The sequence below is a fragment of the Corvus hawaiiensis genome, chromosome 3 (assembly GCF_020740725.1).
Source record: "Corvus hawaiiensis isolate bCorHaw1 chromosome 3, bCorHaw1.pri.cur, whole genome shotgun sequence".
NCBI classification, from domain to species: Eukaryota; Metazoa; Chordata; class Aves; order Passeriformes; family Corvidae; genus Corvus; species Corvus hawaiiensis.
The window spans coordinates 111,146,947-111,167,819 of NC_063215.1; the positions used below are offsets into that span (position 1 = coordinate 111,146,947).

Genomic DNA, 20,873 nt, shown 5'->3' on the forward strand with positions numbered 1-20,873 from the left:
AAGCTGAGGAAACTGTTTAACCCCAGCCTGCTTGGATCTGTGACAGTATCTCCATGGGCTTCTCTGCTCCCACTTTGGGCTGAAAGAAAAGTTTTCAAGCTGCCTGTTTCCCCAACCAGCCTTCCTGTGTCCCCCTCCCTCTTCTGCAACAGGAACACAAAACACAGACTCATTGCTGGGCATGAGGCTGTGAGCAGCTTTCCACACCAAGAAAATAACCAAAGGTGGGAACATATATTTCATATTGATGGGATTAAGTCGTAATTGGATCATGTGATTAAAACCAAGAGGCAGGCAAGTTTTTCGTGACTAATTTGGGGCAATGGGAACCTTTTTGCTGCCTGCTGTATACTCTGAATTAGGCCCCTTCTCAACAGAAGTGGTCAGCATGTGCATCATCTATAAACAACTTCTTCAAGTGTTCAAAGCCAAAGTCACTTGCTCAAGAGTTTTTGAGCACACAAATCCTTTGCAGATAATTTGCAAGCAGTTGAGAGAGTTTTACATCAAAAAATGGGTAGCAATACTTTAGACATGAGTCATACAGCAAATCCCTTTCCCTACTTAAATCAATCTACATCTCTAAGGATATACTCATTTAATGATTAAAAAATGGGGCATTCGGAGTATTTGTTCTCAGAACCTGTTATCTCTGGGATTGTCTTTTTCTGCAAGAATCCCAGGGTCACTCCCAGCCCTATCTTTGGGATAAATCCACAAAAAAAGATAATCGTAGAACTGCACAGAATTGTATCCAGATAAAATAAAAGTGCTATAATGCAGGTGTTTCAATGCTTGGTTTCAGGTGCTGTTCCCACCTAAGCTGTGGGTGGGCTTTCCTTGCAAGCTGGATCAGCCAACTCCAGCATTAAGCCCCTCCAAACCTCTGCTCAGCTGCAACCTCCCCTACAACAGAAGGCCTTTGGCACATAAGCTTTTTTCCAGTTAAAACACAAGTTCCCTCGGTATCTAAATGTCTGTTGTGAGGTGAATGCAGATCTGTTGAGACCCTGACAGCACTGAGCAGCTATGTGCTGTGTCCATGCCTAAACCACAACCAGCAAAGCATTCTCCATCAAGCTCGCCTGCGGAGGAGCCAGGCTGGAAGATGTGTGCTCAAGATGTTTTTGGATCAGGTCTCTCACAAAAAACAGCTGTGGGAGGAAATGGGCCCAGTAGTCAGACCACATTCACCATTAATATTCATTTATGCACAAATACTAACACAATCATAGATGACTTCTAAAGAAATGAGCCTAAATATCTCCAGGAAGAGACAGCTCTGTGCTCTGGACAAATGATTTAGAGGCCACTGAAAGGAAACCCAAACCCTCTTCCTCTATTCATGAGAAGGGCCTCTCTTGCAAAGAGTTCCTGCCTGTGCATCCTGATGAGGAGGAGACATCTCCTTGTAACACAGGATGAAGCACCTGGCTGGCTTCAAGGGGCCACACTGGTGTCTTCAACCTCTCTGATTTGCCACGGTTTGGCAGCTCCTTGCCCACAGCTGACCAACTCCTAGGGACACATTACACACCCTCCCACATGCACCAGCATGGAAGAGGTACTTGAGAGCCCCTAGAACTGGCAGCTCCCTCAGGCTGCAGAAAAGCCACATCCTTGCATAGACTCAGATCTCCAGTTGCTCTGTAGCTGCTGCTGGAGAGACATGATCCTCCCCTCCTGCAGCACCAAATCACTAAGCAGGGTTTGCATACAAATGTGTGTTGCAGGAAGGCTCAGATACAGAAGTAAATCAGGCTGTACCTGTACTCAGGTGGGTATGTTTGAGGGGACATGTTTAGTTATAAAAGGAGCAAAGAGAAGTAAAACAGAAGAGGGACAAGAGATGATGAGGAACTGAGGGAGGGAAGGCAATGAGATGGATACCACTGGCTTACTACCCATAATTTACACAGTCAAGACACTGTGACAGAAACATTTGCTGGCCCTTGCACCTTGACCACGCAATCAAGCATAGCCCAAGTATGCACTACAGAGTACGTGGTTTGTCACCCCTTGTTTTGTGTGAGGTGACAACAGTCAATGTGCAAATGTGTGGCACTTCTCTCAAGGTTTAGAGTACAGTAGATGCTCATCCCTGGTCAGATTCCTCCTGAAATTGATGAAATAAGCCCTGAATGGGACCAGAGGGGCATTGAACAGAGCTCTAGGGGTCCAAGAAAAATTTTCACTTGTTCTAGCATTGCATTTTTAGTTAAAGTACTTGATGCTTCAATTACTCCCTGTTGGAACCAGCTATGTCACAGGGAAAATGGAAGTTTGGGTTTTCCTGAAGGTTGCTGCTCCATTTTGAAGGGCAAAGCCTAGAAAACTGCACAAGAGGGAGGAGACATAGAAACTTCCTTCTCAAGATTTGCTCAAGTTCTCTGCTCATGCAGAGAAGATATTAAAGGGTAGGAACTGTAAACACACTTAACAGCAGAAATACTTTTTCTTTCAAACCAAATTCCTCTGTAAATCAATGTGAAGGAGCAAACACCCAAGACCAAACCCCACATCATTGCCTCATATAGACAGTTAAGCATCACTTGTAGTGTAAGATAGTCCATCTTGACTTTCAATATCTGCAAGCACAGGGCAATGCCTGCCAATTTCAAGGGAGATGTTCATGAGCACGACACACAGGATGAAGTTTTAAAACCACTGGTAGTTACACTTTTACTGCCTGAAGCAACATTTTAATCTAAGTATTGGCTCCTGACAAAGGCTGTATTCTGAAGTGCTCTAACATCTTTGCTCCATCTGAGTAATTGCAAATGCCTGTCTTTAATCTATTTTCAAGAATTGTTGGGTTTGGGGTTTTTTTAAAGTACAAAAGAAAATTTTTCTGTGTGTACATTCATGGCAACAGCTACACAGAGACATAAACTAGTGGAAGGTCCATATGTTGAGAGAATATCATGTGTAATGAGAACTGCTGCATTTTTGTAAAATGTAATGGGACAGATACACAGCAGCTGTGGGTTACTCAAGAAGCAGCTAATTTAGCAAGCTGAATTCAAGGATATTTCCCAGATCTCCCAAACAATGAATAGCAGTGTTGTTTAAGATTACCATTATGCCTTACATCCTCCTTTGACTGGAAGCAGAGGGAGGAAGCCTCTATCTCTGCTTCTGGGGCAGAAGTACATGATTAGTGCCTAGCTATCATACAAAGTCCCAGGGGAGCAAGGGGGTCTGGACTTGAAGGAAGGAAGGAAATTGTGTAGGATAAACAGAAAAAAGCCTCAGGAAAGCTGTCGAGATGGGCAAGACTTGGTGAAAAAGAGAAATAGAAATTAAAAAGGAAATATTGAAGGGATTGACTTGAGTTGTAACTAATATTAAACTTTAAAACAAACACACTGTCTTCTGAAACAGCATTAGAAATTTAGTGGGTTTGTATTTTTATATATTTAGGTTTGCTCTAAGGCAAGGCATTACTCATTTCAAACATATTAATAGAAGTTTTGAGGCTTGATTGCCCTTAGATTTCACTTTTCCAGGATTTTACCTACCCTTCCCCTATAAAAAACCAGAAGATACAGACAACCTTGATGGAGTCACAGCTCCGTTTTGCTGTTCACTGAGGAGACGGGGTTGGTATGCTCTGTTCTCCTAAGCTGGCCAGTTTGCCAGCAGCCCAGGTACCCTGCAGCCACCCCAGAGAGTCAAAAATAGCCCCACAGTACAGCCCACTAGACCCAGATGCCCTCAATTCCCACTGCAGCTGGAGCCAAGTGCCTCATAGTGAAGAGGGAGATACACCACTGGACCCATTCCAGGTTCTGCTTATTCACATATTCAAACAGGTTATACACACTGCTTAAAAATAAAAAAAAGAAAACAAAAATTAAAAAAAAAAAGAAAAAAGGGAGGAAAAATTAAAAATGGGTCTACTTCAAACTCTGGCTCCCTACATGATCTTTATTTTTGTGGGGAAGGTCTCTGCAGTGACAATGTCAACGGCAGCTTGCGGCCACCCTTCTGCAGCTGGGACACAGAGAGGATAGGGAACTCACTAACCTGGAATAATTTGTGGGAGGATTTACATATGTAAACAAAAGTGAGCAGGCCTTCACCAAAGTAAGAGATTACTTGAGTGAATAGACTTTCTAAAGAATTTTCAGATATAGTAACTTGCTAGTAGTAAACTGCAAAGGACATTGTTGCATTAAGATATATTGTGTTTATCTGTTTCCTGGATCTGATATTAGAATTTCCTCTTGCTGTACTACTGAGATAACCAAAACCTCTGCTTCTCTATAGAAGAAAAATGCTTGATTTCCAAACAAATGGGATGAGCTTACACAACAGAAGTATGAGGAAAATCCACTTCTCCTGGCCAAGCTCATCTCTCTGCTCCATTGGTGGAAATCAGGAGCAAATGCCTAAAGCTCCAAAACTTGATGTGAACTCCTGGGGGTAGAGCAGAGCAGAGGTTCATGCTTAACTGATGGAGTCATTCCCACAAGTCCAGCTTTAGAAATTCATTATAGCAACAAGCTCAAGCTAAACCTTTTGCTTGGTTACACAGAGAAGGGATTGCTCCTGATGAAATGAATGTCAAAACCACTGAGTGGCTTATGTAATGTAGCGCTGGGCCTCCAAAGTGTTTTATGGCAGAGGAACACATCTGGAGTCAGCAAAAGGCTTTCTTGGGCTAAGGACTTTCCTCTTTGCCATATAAGAGCTACATGTGCAAGTCTGTGTGTAATTCTGTTCTGGAACCACAGCTGAAGTTAGATAACACAGCTAAAAGTTTGGGAACTACCTGAAATAAATACATTTTAAAATACACATTTTTTTCTTCTTAGAAGTTTTTGAACAGACCCTTTATACTTAGTGATACACAAATACCACTACTCTCACATCAGAATGCAATTCCCAGAGCAGTTCATTCCTTTGCACAAGGACAAAAGCCCAGCCCATCAGCAAGAGGAGCTAGAGTTTATTCAGGAGTCCATAGGAAGCAGCTGTTGCTTTCAACCCAGCCTCTCCTTTATCTCCTTTATTGTTTATTCATGTCTCAGCTCATACTAGCCACTGTGAGCAGGTCAGGACTCTGCACTCCAAAAAGCTCCTCAGAAGCTGATGGAACTCAGCCCAGTGCCAGTAGGCTGGAGGAGCTGGGTTTTATATTATTCAGTTCCCAGGTGGTGACAGAGGTAAATTCCTGACTTCATTAGCTAATAGTGCAGACAACAGCCAGGCCATTGCCTTGGATTTTTGCAGAGGGGGGCAAACATTCAGTGAGTTGCATGAAAGAAACCAAATGCAACAAGACAAAAATGGAGGGTGCCTTTGGATATTCCTCCCCTTCTCTGAGTTTGTTGACAATTCCTTTGTACTGCAAAGGATGTTTACTCCCCATCTCTTCTGTAATGATGTAGTGAGTAGGTCTGTGCTTACAAACCTGCAAATGTTTATCTGTAAAGACTGTGCTGTGGTGTAACAGCATGCAGAAGTGGTCCAGAGCCCAAATAGACCAGGGTTATTTTCTGCAGAGAAGCAGGGAGTGGTGACCCCAATACATTTGCTGGAAATTTGCTACCAGGCAGGGGGAAAGACAGCAGTAATGAGCCCAGTGTGAAGAACAGAAATAGAAGGCAAGGCTCCCACCTCCTCCTTCTAACTGCCTTCATTTGTCTCTGTTTCCCAGTCAAAACGTGGGTGTAATTGTTCAGGCATAGCATGAAGCTTTAAAGACTCACAGTGGATATGGCATAGCGGGAGGACAGCATGATGTCAGCAAGAAGTGAGTTATTCTCCTCAGCAGTGAAAGAATGAGTGAACTAGAAATCCAGGGATGTCAGGACTTTAGTCCAAACTGGAAAGAACATTTTAGCTCACCAGATTGGCAAGAGACAGAGGGACAACCCTACATCTCCCCTCGCAGAAAAGCTTTCCTGAGTCACAAACCACCCAGAGCTGTATGTACCACTTACACCCTTCAAAGTGCTGCAAAACCCAAAGCAGTGTCCTCATGGAGAGAGAAACAAGAGTTTGCCACTTGGAAGGGGAGAGGAGAGGTGAATGCCTGCTTGTGAGCAGACCTCTTTTCATTTAACAGCAGATGACAGTGTCACTTATTTTCACAAACAGCTATTTAACATAAAGAAGCATCATGAATAGAGAACAGGAGATAAGGCATAAATTATACAGCTAACTCAAGAATATGGCTCCGACTCGACTTTAAAAGGCAGGCCAGATGTCTTCAGATACGGTCGGCTGTGAGTCGGTGTCGCAAAACCCTTTCAAGCTCAGCTAACTCAAGTCACAATGTGCACTTGATTTGCTTGGCTGAACGGGGAACTTCCCGGGCTGTGAGCAGGATCTATGCACAGCTGAAAATACGGTGGGAATGAGTCAGTTCCTTGGAGCTTGCGTGGGAGGCAAAGACAGAACTGTGGGTGGCTTCAAAGTGTTAAACAGCCTTTTAAATTCAGGCCCAGTTTCTCAGAGGAATAAGGAAACAGAGATATTCACCCAGTCTGGATATAGTTCCATGTCTTAGGTCAGCCTTGAGAAAATTGTTCTTTGATAGTAACAGCCACTTCCCAGGCACACAGATCCACTTGCTCCCAAGCCAGTTCAGCTTCGGATGTAATTCTGTGGAGTTCAACAGCAACCCAATTAGTCCCAAGGCAGCAAGCAGCTGGCCATTCTCTCTTAACATCTGCAAGCTGCCTCCGAGGCAAGGCAGAGCCCCACCAGCTCCAGGACGGGCATTTCTCTGTCCATCTCTGCTCCCTGCATTTCACCCCTTTTGCTCGAGCTGCCTGGGACAATAACTCTTCCGACACAGGCATCTCAGGTACCCAGTCCCTGTGATGACAGAGAGCTACTTCAGTCTTTCCAGCTCTGTCTTGGCAAGGAGTTTCCGCATCCTGAAGTCTATTATTCCACCAAGAGCTTTGGGATATGGTCCTACCCACAACTGGTTTGCGCATATAAGGGAAAGGGGATGCTGTGGGTTAAATTACCTGGTGAATTGGAAATTCAGGCCCCATCCAGTTACCTCCTGCCAACTGTTTGCCATTCATTCTGGTTCTCCTATAGTGCAACTCGAGTCTGGTCAGCTCTAAAGAGGATTTATTGCTTTTACTGGATCAGTCTCACCCTTCCATTTAAGTGGATTAATGTGGGTTAGCTCCACACAGCATTAGCCAAGTCAACAGAAAGTTCCCTACTACTGGCAATGTTGTTGTTTTTTCTCTGTCACGATGAATTTTTAATGGTCTTTTTGTGCAAGAGCAGCTTTGCAAAATCTTAGACTCCTGCTTTCCAACTTAGATGATTTGGCATGTGAAGAATGCAATGAATATTTAAACCTGTAGCTTGGCATAGCCTCCACAGAGCAGCTAGAAACCTAGTCCTGGTCTTTTGGGGACTAGCCAGCAACAATGCAAAACCCCAAGCCTGGAAGAACAGCATGGGGAGCTTGTGAGGTTACATCAATCTTCGGTGCTCAACCAAAATCACTCTAACCCTATCATTCTTTAGATTCTTTTAATTAACCTCAGGATTCATATGGAGGAGCTGTATGCGGGTGGAGCTGTGGGTTATTTGATAGATGACTCAGATCAGTCTGCTGGTCATATTTTATTCACATGAGAGTAACTGCTGAGGGCTGTTATTTACCACTGGAACCAGGGTCCCCAACACAGCAGACAATGTGCAACCATGTGGCAAAAATCTCTGCCTGGAAGATCTTACAATCAAACCAGATTAAATAAAAGGATCAAAAAGGAAGGCACCCCTCTTTTGCCTTCCTTGTACACATGGGTGAACTGGGGGCTCACACACACATTCAAGCAGCCACCAATTAAGAGGTTACTGTAACCCCTTTGTACGCAACTTAGCTCACGGCAAAATCAAGGCAAATCGACTTAGCTTTATTGGCTGTAAAAGGGCACCCGGTTCAGGAAGCACCACCAGAAATCCTCCATCATCCGCTCGAACACACAAGGATAGATGCTGGAATTCAGCCAAGACAATGTGGCTTTCATCTTTTACATGAAAGGGGGCTCCCTTTGACATTTTGAGGCCCACTTTTTTAAGAGCTGTTATGCAAACTTCAGCTCACATGAGCTCGAACAATACAGCGGCACATACGACTGAAACCTTCAAGGCAAGCAAAGTTTCCGTGTGCTCTGCAATGATGTACGTGGGAACAATCCCATTGGCTGAACAACTCCAACAGGCATCAGTTTGCAACCACCAGCCGTAAAAGATGGCAGTAGAAATAAATTTCTGGTGTCAGTGTCCCCTGAACCATGGTTTCAGTAGAGATATTAACACGGAAAGATGCACATTTCTTCAGAAGTCGCTGTTGCTCTCCGTCTCTGTGTGGCCTTCCTGAAATCCCAGATCTAAATATTGGCAGTTCTGTGCTATTTAACTCGTGAAGCCCTCCTGTAGTCAGTGGCCTTCTTCACACATGATTATATTTAGAAGGCTCCATAGGCTGGCATGTCATTATCTCAGTGTGTTAATTGATTAAGTCTGGCCCACATACAGTCAGCTGGACTATTCCCTTTTGGGTTGTTATTATTAGCAAGGTATTTTAAGTTATTTAAAGCCTTTTGGAGCACTGGAATCTCTCTCATCATGCAAGCAGAAGCCCATGGAAATCTCTTGGAATCACTGGCTTTCCAGCTACAATAATTTAGCTGCATGATGGAAAGATACTCATATTGATGCAAAAGAAAGTGGTAAAAAAAGGTGAAAGCAGACTTTAATCTGACAACAACAACAAAAAAATCATCCACCTACAGTCCTTCAAAGATGCAGCCAACACTCACAGCTGAATTGACAAATTGTGAAGCAGACCCTCTAGCAGCTAAGAGTCAGACTGAAAAAACCCAGGACATTACTCGACATATTTATTTGCTCTGATTGGGAAAACATGTCACTTCCCTCCGAGATATCACTGGTATATGTTAAAACAAGTATTCCGCAAGCGATGAAATAAACAGGGCTTGGTTTCTAAAGGATGTGTCTGAGCACGACTGGCTGTTTAAGTGAGACCAGGTATGGTGTGAAAGCAAAGCTGCTCTTGTGGGGTGGCTGTTTAGTGTCCAGCAGGGCATGACTGCCAGCTGAGTTTAACCACAGGTAAGGCACTTGTAACAAGGGTTTTCCCACACTGTTTGCCCAGTGTCTAATCAGGGATGAGCTCAGCAAGAGTACTAAGAGCTCTCTGTTTTACTCAGCCGCCTACTTTTATTAAGTCTGTAGGAAATTAATGTCTCTGAGACCTCAGTCTGGCTTTCCCTGGACATGTGGCTCAAGAAGCATTACTGGAGCAGGACAAGCAGAAGATTAATGGTGCAAATACAAATCTGTAAGAAACCAAGCCAAAGATGAATTCGTGTGTGTCTTTTTACTCCAAGCTGTAATTAAATTCAATGAGGCGCAGAGCCTTAGGACCCACATCTTAGAAAGCTCTGTACCTACTATTTTCAGTGATCTGTGGCCTGGTTTCCGGAGGTGCTGCTCATCTGTACTTCATGTTGAAGTAATTAAAATTCACTAAACAACCAAATTAGAAGTCTCACATTAGAGTCCAAACATCAACCAGTGAGTTTCTGCATCAGAACCACCAAGTTTCTACTATTTGGCTGAATTGCACAACTGTCCAGGCCTTGTATTAAGCAAAGCAGTTCTTTGTGTTGTTTGTGACTAAGACCGAATAAATGAGCCTTAAATGCATTGTGATGGCAACTTAGGCTGCAGAATTTTCCTGTATTTCTTTATAGGTTTTGGGAAAATGCACAGACCTTTGCACAAAGAAATAAAGCACACAGAGGCATTCTGGTATTGTTCTGAGCATTAGCCAGGCTCTTAGAGAAATAGCTGCCAATAATTAGAGTGTTCTAACCCTGTATTTTGCCGGTGATTATACTTTACTAAAGTCAGTGGGAAGTTTGCCATTGACCTCAGTGGGGCCAGTGTTTTACACCTACCAAGCTTATGGGTTTCAGAAAAAATTAAGACATTCAACACCTCTCAGAGCAAAGCCCATCGAGCCTAAATACAGACTTTACACCTTCCTGTCAGACACCCCGTTCATCCTAGTTTACATTCACAGCTACAGCACAGCTGCTTTGGAAAGTATCTGAGTTCTAGAAAACAAATATTATAAATCCAGCTCAATGTCAGCAATCTGACAAATAAACAAACCAATAAATTGCTGTGTTTTCACCACCTGCCTCACACCCTCAATCTCTTTTGGGTCTTTGATATACAGGAGGCTCCAGAGAAACTGTACAACAATAAGAACGCAGTATCATCCCAACAATAAGGAAATGACAATTATAGGATCCATAAAAGGGGATTAAATCTCTTGCCAGGAGAAGGATTTGGAGGAGGAGACACTGTCATTTGCAAAATAGCTGCCATAGGGCTGCAGCTCCTGAACATTGTCACATTTCAAGGGTGATCTGTACAAAAGAGTGACTGGAAAAAAGCCTCAAACTGTCACTTCAGCACTAGGAAAACAACCAGAGAAAATGGTAGAAGGGTTGCTATGTTATTTTAGAGAAATCAAACATATTTCAAATAAAATTTTGTTAGGGTTAATGAATAAACTCACATCACACTTACATTCAGCTGGACTTTTTTTTAAGAGGCACATAAACTTTCCTGTTTGAGGGGATAAATCAATGACAAATTGTCTGATGTTGAGAAGAAATTTCCTCTGCTAGCAGATGATTCCAATACAGAGTTTCTTGTATTCTTTTCCTTTGAAGTATCTGGTACAAGCTGTGGTTAGAGACAGGATATCAGCCTGATGAACCCCAAAGACATTTTCTTGTAGCTCAAAGTTCAGATGGTCACAAACAGCAGTTGTTCTGGTTAGAAAAAAGCATCACGCATTTGCTCTAATTTCAAAAGCTCTCTGCTCAGCACCTGGATTTGCTGCTCTTCATGCCACATCTTTACAACCACTTCCTTCAGGAACTGGCCATAAAACGTGCTCTGATAGTGACAGCTCTTAAAATGTTATGTATGTGAGTGGGTTTGAAAACACAGTCCTTTCAGAGGTACTTCTTTGTTGCAGGACCTTTTGGTCATGAATGTTAGTACATAGGCATCCTTTCAGCCTTTTTTAAAATCTTTGATTGGAATTTCAACTTAATATCAGAAATAATTGCTGCCAGCTTGAAACCCTGCAAGCTGTCAAAAATGAGTGAAATGTGGCCGAGCGAATCTCCCTGCCAATTTGTCACTTCTTAAGTCAAAACTGCTTACTCCTCCTAGCTACATTTCTTTTGTGAAGGTCCAAGTAAATGTTCTGGTAATCAGACACAGGAAAAAATGGGTGACAAGCCAAGGTGCTAAGTTTAAAATCAATGATCCTAGGGTCCCACAAAACCCTTCCTCAGCTGTCACTAGGACAGTAGCTCCTTTACAGGAGCAGAAAGCGGCTCCCATTTCAAACAGTCCTTTTAAGACAGAGCTGGGGAGCTGGTGCACTGTGTAGTATAAGAAATCCCTTTTTGTGGATGTAGACTGCCATTGTACCTAGTGTCCCTGAGAAGGATGGGGGAAGGAGAACAATGGAATATCCTCAGTTGGAAGGGATCCACAAGGATCATCAAAGTCCAACTCCTGGCCCTGCACAGGACACCCCAACAACCACACCCTGTGCCTTAGAGTCTTGTCCAAAATGCTTCTTGAACTGTCAGTCTTGGTGCTGTGACCACTTCCCTGAGGAGCCTGCTCCAGTGCCAAAACACCCTCTGGATGAACAAACTTTTCTTAATATCCAACCTAAACCTTCCCTGACACAACTCCAGGCCATTCCCTTGGGTCCTTTCACTGGTAACCAGAGAGAAGAGGTCAGTGCCTGCCCCTCTGCTTCCCCTCCACAGGAAGTTGTAACCGCAGTGAGGTCTCCCCTCAGTCTCCTCCAGGCTGAACAAGAAGTTCAGCATGGGAAGTTCACCTCAGAGAGCTGCCAGTCGAGAAGGTATTTTGGGTGCCAAACCTTAAGATACTGGCATCCAAACCCTTCAGATCCCAGGAGAGAAATCCTGGCTTCATTTTAGCGTATGGGTCTTTCGCCATTGACTTAAGTAGAGTCAGGATTTTACCGCAGGGAACTGGAGAACAGTCTCCAGTTGTCTCCTGCCTGTTGCTGGAAGCAGTCCATTTATTCAAAGTCTAGGGAAGCACAAATGCAGCAGATAGCATTGCATTGGTGATGGCTGCTAGAGTTTTGAAATTAAACATATGTGGTATTTTTTGCTACCTCTCTGGGACATTGCAGCCCTTCAAATCTCTCTGCAAAGATGGGTTAAGTGTGAGGATTCCTATCACCCTCCAGCCTGCTCCAGGCCCGTGGCATTTCTGGCCACATGTGGAAGTACAACTATGTCTCAGCCTTGTGGCAGAAACTGTATTTAAACTGTAGAACTGGCACTGTTGCAATGGCTGCCTTGCTCTGGCCAAATGGCTTGCCACAAACCCCTCCATTTCAGAGATGAATGAATGCACAGGCTTTCCTGCTTGCCAAAATGCCCATGGTTTCCCCAGAGCCCAGTCAATGGCCCCCAAGAAACAGCGTCATTGACCATCCAGCACGTGACTCTCGAGCCACAGCAAAGCAGAAAACTCCTCTGAGCAGAATATATCTCTCTGCTTCATCCTATTGCTATTTTGCTTGCTATTTGGAAGCCTTCTCATTTCTGTGGCTGGCTCAACCACTTAATAGGGTTCTGGGGTTTTGCTCAAGATGAGGATGTTCAATGAGATCTATTCACTGAGCGAACAGAGAAATCCTGCAGCCATCCTCAAGACTTGGGGTCACTGCACAGAAAACCCCATTCATTGTTGCCAAGCCACCAAGGTCAGCCACACAGCTGGAGTTTTACCTCTTTATTTAGTTATTTAAAGGGTAGCTATCACTCAGGCTTTTAGATCATGTTGGTAGTTTTGGATTTCTGTTCCAAAAGGATATTCACATACATATCCGTATGTACATATACGTTACCAGTTCGACAGCCTGAGCCCCGGTGTTGGTCTGAACACTCCTCTTGGAGGCATGGACCATGCGCCCTTCCTGATAGGAATACATGGAAACTGCTGGGGGCACTTCAGCTTGAACATCAGGCCCCATACCCCATACATTACTGTGACAATGGGAGCTTCCTTTTAGGTATCCCTCAAAAGAAATTTAAAAAAAAGGTTGTATTTCTTCTTATGTTCATATCTAGGATGAACCATATATCTTACATCTGCATTCAGTCCTAACTTATATTTCCTTTTTTTTTTTTCAGCTGTTCAGAGTTTTCTGAAACAAGTTTATTGGGATTTGAATTTTGCAATATTCAGACTCCCGAACAAAACCAGCGGAGTACTGCTTCTTTTGGCTGCCCACACCAAAATACTCTCTGCTGTAAGTTGTGGCCAGCACTTTTGCAAAATGTGGTTGAAAGTTATACTTTGTAACCTGGCTTTTTTCATTGTTCTCAGGAAGTTGTAAAGAGTAAGCACTTTTGAAGTGAAATCACTTGGGTTCAGTTGTTCTGGAATTGGGCTTTTAAAGCTGGAAATTACTCTCTGGGGCACAAGGATGATAATACTTCAAATTTTAGAAGTGTCCTAGCTTTTAGTTTCTGAATCAGGTCAGAGCTAAATGTAATCTGCATACTGTAAATCTCAGATTTGAAGATAGGGTACATTTGGAAACATATCAGACTTGATACTTCAAGGGTCTCCCTGTATTGACAAGTTCCCTATCCCTATTCTTCTTTTCTACAACTGAAATGTCACATTAAGAGCTCTATCAGTTAATAAGATAACATTGGCACAACACTGAAGTGGGGAAATTAGGAGTGTGAAAATCGGCAAAGTGCTTGTTCAAAGCACTAAGCCTGATAGTAGTCCTGTCACTTGCCTTAAAATAGATGTTGGCCAATTCAGTAGTTCATCGTGACATAACCCCAGAAAATGCAAAAAAGGGAATGCCAGTTCGTGTGACATTTTCTATATAATTAATAATAATTAAGTAATCTAGATAAGAATTAAGGCTGTGTCTTATCCATCCCAAAGTATGCATTAATTCTCACTCCCTCAGGCAATGATACTTACTCCTAACATCAGTGACTTCTTAGGTGATTACATGAATTACATTAAGTCTGAAAATCACTTTGTACTTTCCTCGCCACCTCGGATGGCTCACGCAGAGAGATGGGATGCGTTACAATCCTCACAAACCTTTCTCTTTACAACCACCCAGAGCGCTGCCGTGAGATCCCGTCTCACACGGCGTTAGGCAGCAGGCTTGGAATCTAACAGAAGCCAAACCAAAGTCTGTCAACTCTTCCTAAATGAATTTACAAGTGGGGAATGAGGGAATGAGATGAATGGCATGGGATGGTTGTGCATTAATGCAGGGAAGCAACTAAAAATATTTGTGGGGATCTAAGTATACGACCCCAAAAATACACACATACTTTCCACCATTGAAATATCTTGTCTCTGGGCGGAAGCCAAACATTTTTCTATTTATTTCCACGTATGTCATCAAGATTCTAAGGAATTTAATTGCCTAAGTACAAATGTTAAGAAAATACCAATAGACTGAACATCCTGGAAAAGGACAAGGAGTTAGGATGATGTTAACTCTCCTAACATCGTGCGCTGAACAAAGGAAAGCATCTCCTCATTGCTCTCACAGAAAAAGGCTGCATTTCTTTTATTACAAAAGACAAGTTCTTTCTGTGGTAAGAACTGAGAACACATGCAAAACCTCTTGTTTCCAGGCATCCTGACAGCTACTTCAAATTTGCATTTTTAAGTGGAATTAGTAGAGCAAGGAGATTTACACACTCCTTGCTGGCAGCTTGGTTTATGCTCCATGCAGCAAGGCTCCTGACAAAGCCTGAAGTTCCTGATTAATCTCCAGGATGACAGGAGAAATCACCTTTGGATGAAGATGGCGGTGAACTTGTGCTCAGGATACTCCAGGCCAGACTGTGTCACAAAACCCCCATATGACTTTATGGAAGTCATTCAAACTCTTGGATGTGTTTTCTCAACAGGAATAAGTCTTTTTTGCCTATTTGAATTACAAGCTCTCCAAGCAGAGTGAGAAAAACTTCCTACCGAGTGATTAAAGGAGGCCAGGTGAATTCCTCTCATGCACCCTGCCCCTGAAGGCAACGTTAGGCAGCTGCATTCCTGAGAAACGCTTGTTACCTTGGTCCCCGTACAGAAGAACAGAGCTGGAGGGATCCAGACTGGTTACCCCTTGCAGTTGCCCTCCACTCACTCTGCCATTCCTGACCTGATGCTGCTTCTATGAGGAGAGGCTTCTTAGAAGCATTTGTAGGCTTCCTGAGGGAGCAGTCAAGAAAATCCTCTCCTTACCCTCTGACTCCTCAGTTTCACAAGCTACAAGGAGAACAATTCACACAGGTGGAACTGTGTTTGTCTGAACCCAAGGATGCCTCTCCACAGGAAAAGCCTGGGTGTGAACGGGGTCAGCACAGCTGCTGCTTAAGCAGGGTAAAGAGATGCCTAGAGAGCCACTCTGACCCAGGCAATGGTAGCAGCACATTCGGTGTCAAGTCCCTGCTAGAAAATGCCAAGCTGCATTTGACAGGCCCTAAAACTCAGTCTGGGTAAGGACATTATTCTAAAATGTATTTTTAAATAAATTTACTAGTGAACTAGATTTATTAAACCATAAAATATTCAACATATGGTTGCAAGCTTACAGTATCTATGATTGCATCCTACCAAGAGGACAGTACCTGTCCCAGACAGACAGCAGGAGTAAATTACGTTGCAGAAAGTTAGTTGATGTTCATGGTGCCTCCTATCTTGATGACACTTGCATTTTCCACAGATCCAGTGCCCAAATGTAATATTTTCTGGTTCAGTTTAGAAACCTCCAGGCATAAGCAACACCTTTGATTCATGGATGAAAGGAAGAGGACATTGCAGGCTGCAAGAAACATGGTTTAGTCAGGCATTTTGTGGGACAAGCTAAATCCAAATGGCCAGGGAATAGGGTTGGAGTTCTTCTCCATTAGTCAAGAGAGTGTGATGGACTGTGAGCAACACTTTGCAGCTTTGCTGTGGATGGAGCCAAACACCAACACAAACGGAGTGATTTTGTGTGCACCAAGTCCTGAACACAGCACCATACCCACAGTGAGCACTTCTCATGAGGGCGGCAAGTCTTTTTAAAATCATCTAACATATACATACCATTAGTTGTATAATAAATGTACACAGAAATATTTGTTTATATGAGCATATAATGTTTCTAGGATTATGTAAACACAAATATAAAGGAATAAGAAGTGTGCTCTTTGCCTCCTCCCTTACATACTGCTTGAGGCAGCTTTGTTGTTCAACAGCAAAACAAGCAGCAGCACATAAAAAAGGAGCAACAGCTCAGTTAGCACTTACCTACAGAAAAATAAACCTGGGCTCTACAGATGTGGTCAGTGTTGGCCTGACCAAGCTGTTGGAAATAATTACAAAAATTCAGATATACTCACTGGTTTCCCCCTGGTTTTCCCAGTCGATTGGCAGCAGCCTGGTATCCGTTTCAACTGGGTCCTTCTCTTTCCGTGCTAAACCTCTCTGAGCAGGGATGGCAGTGCCAGGCACCTCAGACATCTCTCCTTCCCAGCGGCTGCAAACCTGCTCCGTGGGCCCTCAGCAACTAGGACAGCCCTTGCTCGGCAGCCACATCTGCAGCCTTTCCCTGTTCCCCCCTTCTCCTTGGAGCCCTGCTGAGATGAAACAAGGTAAAATAACAATAGCCCTGCTGCATCTCTAACTCAGCCCAAAGCTGTGTGTGGGGTGAGGCCTCAGGGGAGACGAGCAGGGAGAGCAGGAGGGAGCCTTGGCCGCTGCCATGGCTGCCAGGGCCTGGTGCCACCAGGCTGCATCCTCCTGCCAAATGTGCCAAACATCTGAAAAACACCTAAAAATCACCTGAAAAAACCCACCTGTCCTTGGCCTCCCTTGCTGTGTCTGCATGAGAATGGCCTGTGCCCAAAGCTTAGCAGCCTTTGCCACCCAAAATCGTAAAATAAAGCAATTTTTTTCCTTAGAAACCCCAAGCTCTAGAAATGCCCCCATTCTGTTTCCCCCTCACTTCCCAGCCACCTCAACAAGAATAAACAGCATCATTTTGACAATAAATGGCATCGTTTTGATATGATGTATTTATATTTACATGGTACATTTTAAAGCAATAGCTACACTGATCATACATATTAGAAACAATAAAAAAAGAAGTTAAGAACTAAAATGTACATCATACACTTGTATATATATTTTTTTTTACACAGAGGTAAAAAGGCTTATAAAAATCAATACAACAGGGTTTTAACTTTTAGTATATAGATACATAATGATGAGGCTTCAGGCACTTTAATTTGTTAACGTGAGCAATAGCTTGGAAAAAAAAAAACAAAAAACCAAAACCTTTCCACAACAGGAAAAAAAAATTGGTTAATGTTTTTGTTACCACAGATACAAAAATAAAATCTGAATAATTTCTCTCAAATGATTGATGTCAGTATTGCAAAGCTGACTGGGAGAATGCTACACACTGTTCAGCAGCAGTGTGGAAATTAAGGAGAAATATTTACAAAAAACCACCCATTTCTATCCTTGTGCCCTTACACCACTGCCATCATGAACCAAATAACGTACGCAGCAAAATCTACAAGTATTACAAAAACCCAAGAGAAGAGGGAGGAAGGAGGAGGGAAAGAAAAAAAAATAAAAAAGAGGGACTTTTTTTTTATAACTTTTATTTTCAGACATACAGAAAGGCTTGGAGTATGTCTATTTTACTTAAATAAATAGGGGCACTTCAAGACCGGACAAAAAACTGCAAGATCTTTTTGTAGTGTTGTGCTTTATAGAGAGAAGATCTTACAGATGTTTGTTTACATGAAACAACTTTTGAGAACAGAAATAAAAGGAAAAGGTTGTTTCATTAATTATTTTTTTACGAGGCTGGCTTGATGTTTACTAGACACCATTGAGAGATTTGTCAACTGCTATTAGGCACAAAATATTTGTATTTCATTCAGCAAACCCAGACACATCACCCAGAGTGTAACACTCCATCCCTTTTCCACTATCATTCATTTTTTTTTTCTCCAACCAAAAAAATCCCCAGTAACTGCTATGAATTAAACCTACCCAACTCTATAGTGTATAATAAGCACATTGCATACTTAATTAATGGTTGACTAAAAAGCTGTGATTAACTCTCAGAGGAACCGTTGGGACATTCCACCAAGAAAGAATGGCAAGCGTTCCTTTTACATTTATTTGGCAAATTAATTCTTAAAAAAAAAATTCCTCTCTTTTAAGACTGATGTCAATGTGCAATAGAGGGAGGGAAAGGACATGCGTCCACTGGCAATTTACTGCAGAAAGAAATTATGGCAGGAACAGCAGTGCCAGCTTTGACAAGCCAATCCCTAGCTGCCTCAAAGTATTCGGATTGTACTATGCTAGTTAGAGCTCACTGCGCTAAATCATTTTTTTTATTTTTTAATAAAAATTATTTGGCTATTCCTTGTAATATATTAGAAAAATACTCTTTTTCCAAGCTAATTACAAGCCTTGTACACAAGACAACATGACATTAAAAAAAAATAATTAAAAAAAAATTAAAGTAGTATTATCCTGCTGTATGCACCTTATGCATCCACTTGATAAACCTGGGTGGTGAACTGGGGAGGGGGAAAGCCAGGCAGATGCCTCGGTCTGGCTCCTGCAAAGACTCACATGCTCCATCCCACACACAGGCTCACAGCAAGGCCGGCCGCGTGCGCAACGCGCTGGGACACGTGGAAGTATCTGGAGGATTGGGACCGCAGGTCACAGACTGGAAGTGGTAGTTAACATCCTGGCTTTGGATTTTTAAATACCTGCTTAGATTGCTAAATGTTGTTACTACAGTGGACGCGAATGTTCTCGTGCTCATGTATACAGAAAACAAACACACACGATTTTCCATACAATCCACCACTTAATGCAGCATTTCCCCAGAATTGCCATAATAGTGCTTTTGACATTGCATTGTTAGTAATTCTTTGCATATCAACAATCTTCCTCATCTGGAACCTTAGTGTTTTATTCACAGATCACTATGTTGCTGGCTAATGAAGACGTTCCCTTTCTTTTTGGGCAGAGCTCTGAAAACACAGTTTTATTTTTCCAATGTTATTTAGGGAAAAGAGAAAAGCCTAAATTTTAAGTTTCCCTTTCAAGTAGTGGTCTGAAATGATTACAGGTAAGGAGGACTACCAGATTCTCAATGGTTATGTGACTATGGTAACTGAGCCTTACTTTCTGTTCACAGAGGTTTACGAACAGAGAAATAATTTAAGATGTTTGCTGAAGGAAATGACGATGGACCCTAGAAGAGAAACTGCAGCTTAGATGGCTATTTTAGCTTTGGAAAACAGAACAAAAAACCCAAAGAAAACCAGTGACAGAAATACTGTTGTTGTGGTACAAGTTTGTTACTAGCACACCTTCTATACACGCACAATAGCTTGACGGTAAGTTAAAATACCTTCCAAGTGAGATTTCATTCACTACACCGCCCCATTTCTAGAAATGCCAAAGCTTGCTAACACACTGATGGTACCACACAAGCGGAGGCAAGACAGACACAACCTGGAGATGTTCTACAATCCACCACCATTTAAAGCAGTTCTTCTCTCAAACTCATTTTAAATGAAAAAAAAATATATAAACATGTACAAGACAGTCTGTTTTGATTACAGATTAATAATACAAAAGTCTATGCTGTAGGTTAGTTAGTTAGAACAGTTGATGAGCAAATCAATGCAGTGTGAGCCCCAGATGACCCAATGTAAAGTGATCCAAACTGGTGGTTTCCGGATGCTGTCGGGCACAGTGGCTGCATTAAAGTGAGTGACCTCAGTGCTCCAAAACCAACGTGTTCCTTGAACTACAGGAAAAACCTAACACTTTGAATGCATCTGTAGTCATCCAGCAGCTTTGTGTTTTCCACCACAGCACCTGCACATGACCCCACAGTGGTAACAAGCCCGAAGCGGCAAGTAACAGCACATACATGGAGCAATGAAAGACAAGGCGATAAGGGCCATCCACCGGAGGCAAAACATTTCATCACTGGTGTCGCACGAGCAAGGATCTGTATAGTCTCCTTCTGGGTCGGACATACAGTGATAGAGCATAGTGTCTGCGCACCACATACAGCTCACTCGATGGATGCAAGTCTTGACGCGGTCTGGAGCATCCTGGCATTGACCCCGCTTGTTCTCCTCGTGGTTGAACATGTCCCTGCAGTACACGCACCGCGACCTCTCACCATCTTCCTTCCGCCTGGGCTTGAATTTGACAGGTTGAGTCTTTATCACAGCACCCTTGGTATCTTCACCCAGGTCAAAGTCTGAGTTGTCTACGTAAGGATAAGTGTATTCGTGTTTCGAGGCCTCGCTTTTGGCAAAACGTACGTAGGAGTCCATGTCATCAGGATCAAAGTTCTTTCCTCGTGCTGGGGCATGGCGATAATCCTCATATCCAGTCATCCAAATCTTTTCCCGAGGATTGATGCGCACTATCTCCTCATCATCGTCTGGAAAGTTGACGTGCCGGTAGGATCGTGGTACTGACTGTGGAAGTAGGAAGGAGGGAGAAAAAAGAAATAAGCTCACTTTGCTACTGGTAATCACTGTCTCCTTGCTTCATGAAGAGCCAATATTTAACAACTGTGTCTTTCCTTCTTTATATGCTCCTCACTGTGATCCATCACAGAGTTTCAGCCTTTGGCTCAGGAGGGAGCACAACGGTCACAGTCCTACACTGGCCTGTGT

At 42.9% G+C, this 20,873-nt stretch overlaps 1 protein-coding gene across 2 annotated transcripts in view; it reads right to left on the bottom strand.

Annotated features, from left to right (window-relative positions):
* Nucleotides 1-17,186: 17,186 nt before the first annotated feature.
* SPRED2 (sprouty related EVH1 domain containing 2) overlaps nt 17,187-20,873 on the bottom strand; it is a 59,905-nt gene continuing 56,218 nt past the window's right edge. For both annotated transcript variants that reach the window (XM_048298849.1, XM_048298850.1), the window contains exon 6: nt 17,187-20,672. In XM_048298849.1, coding sequence (XP_048154806.1) covers nt 20,022-20,672 — 651 coding nt within the window. In that variant the 3' untranslated portion in view covers nt 17,187-20,021. The remainder of the gene's footprint in view (nt 20,673-20,873) is intronic.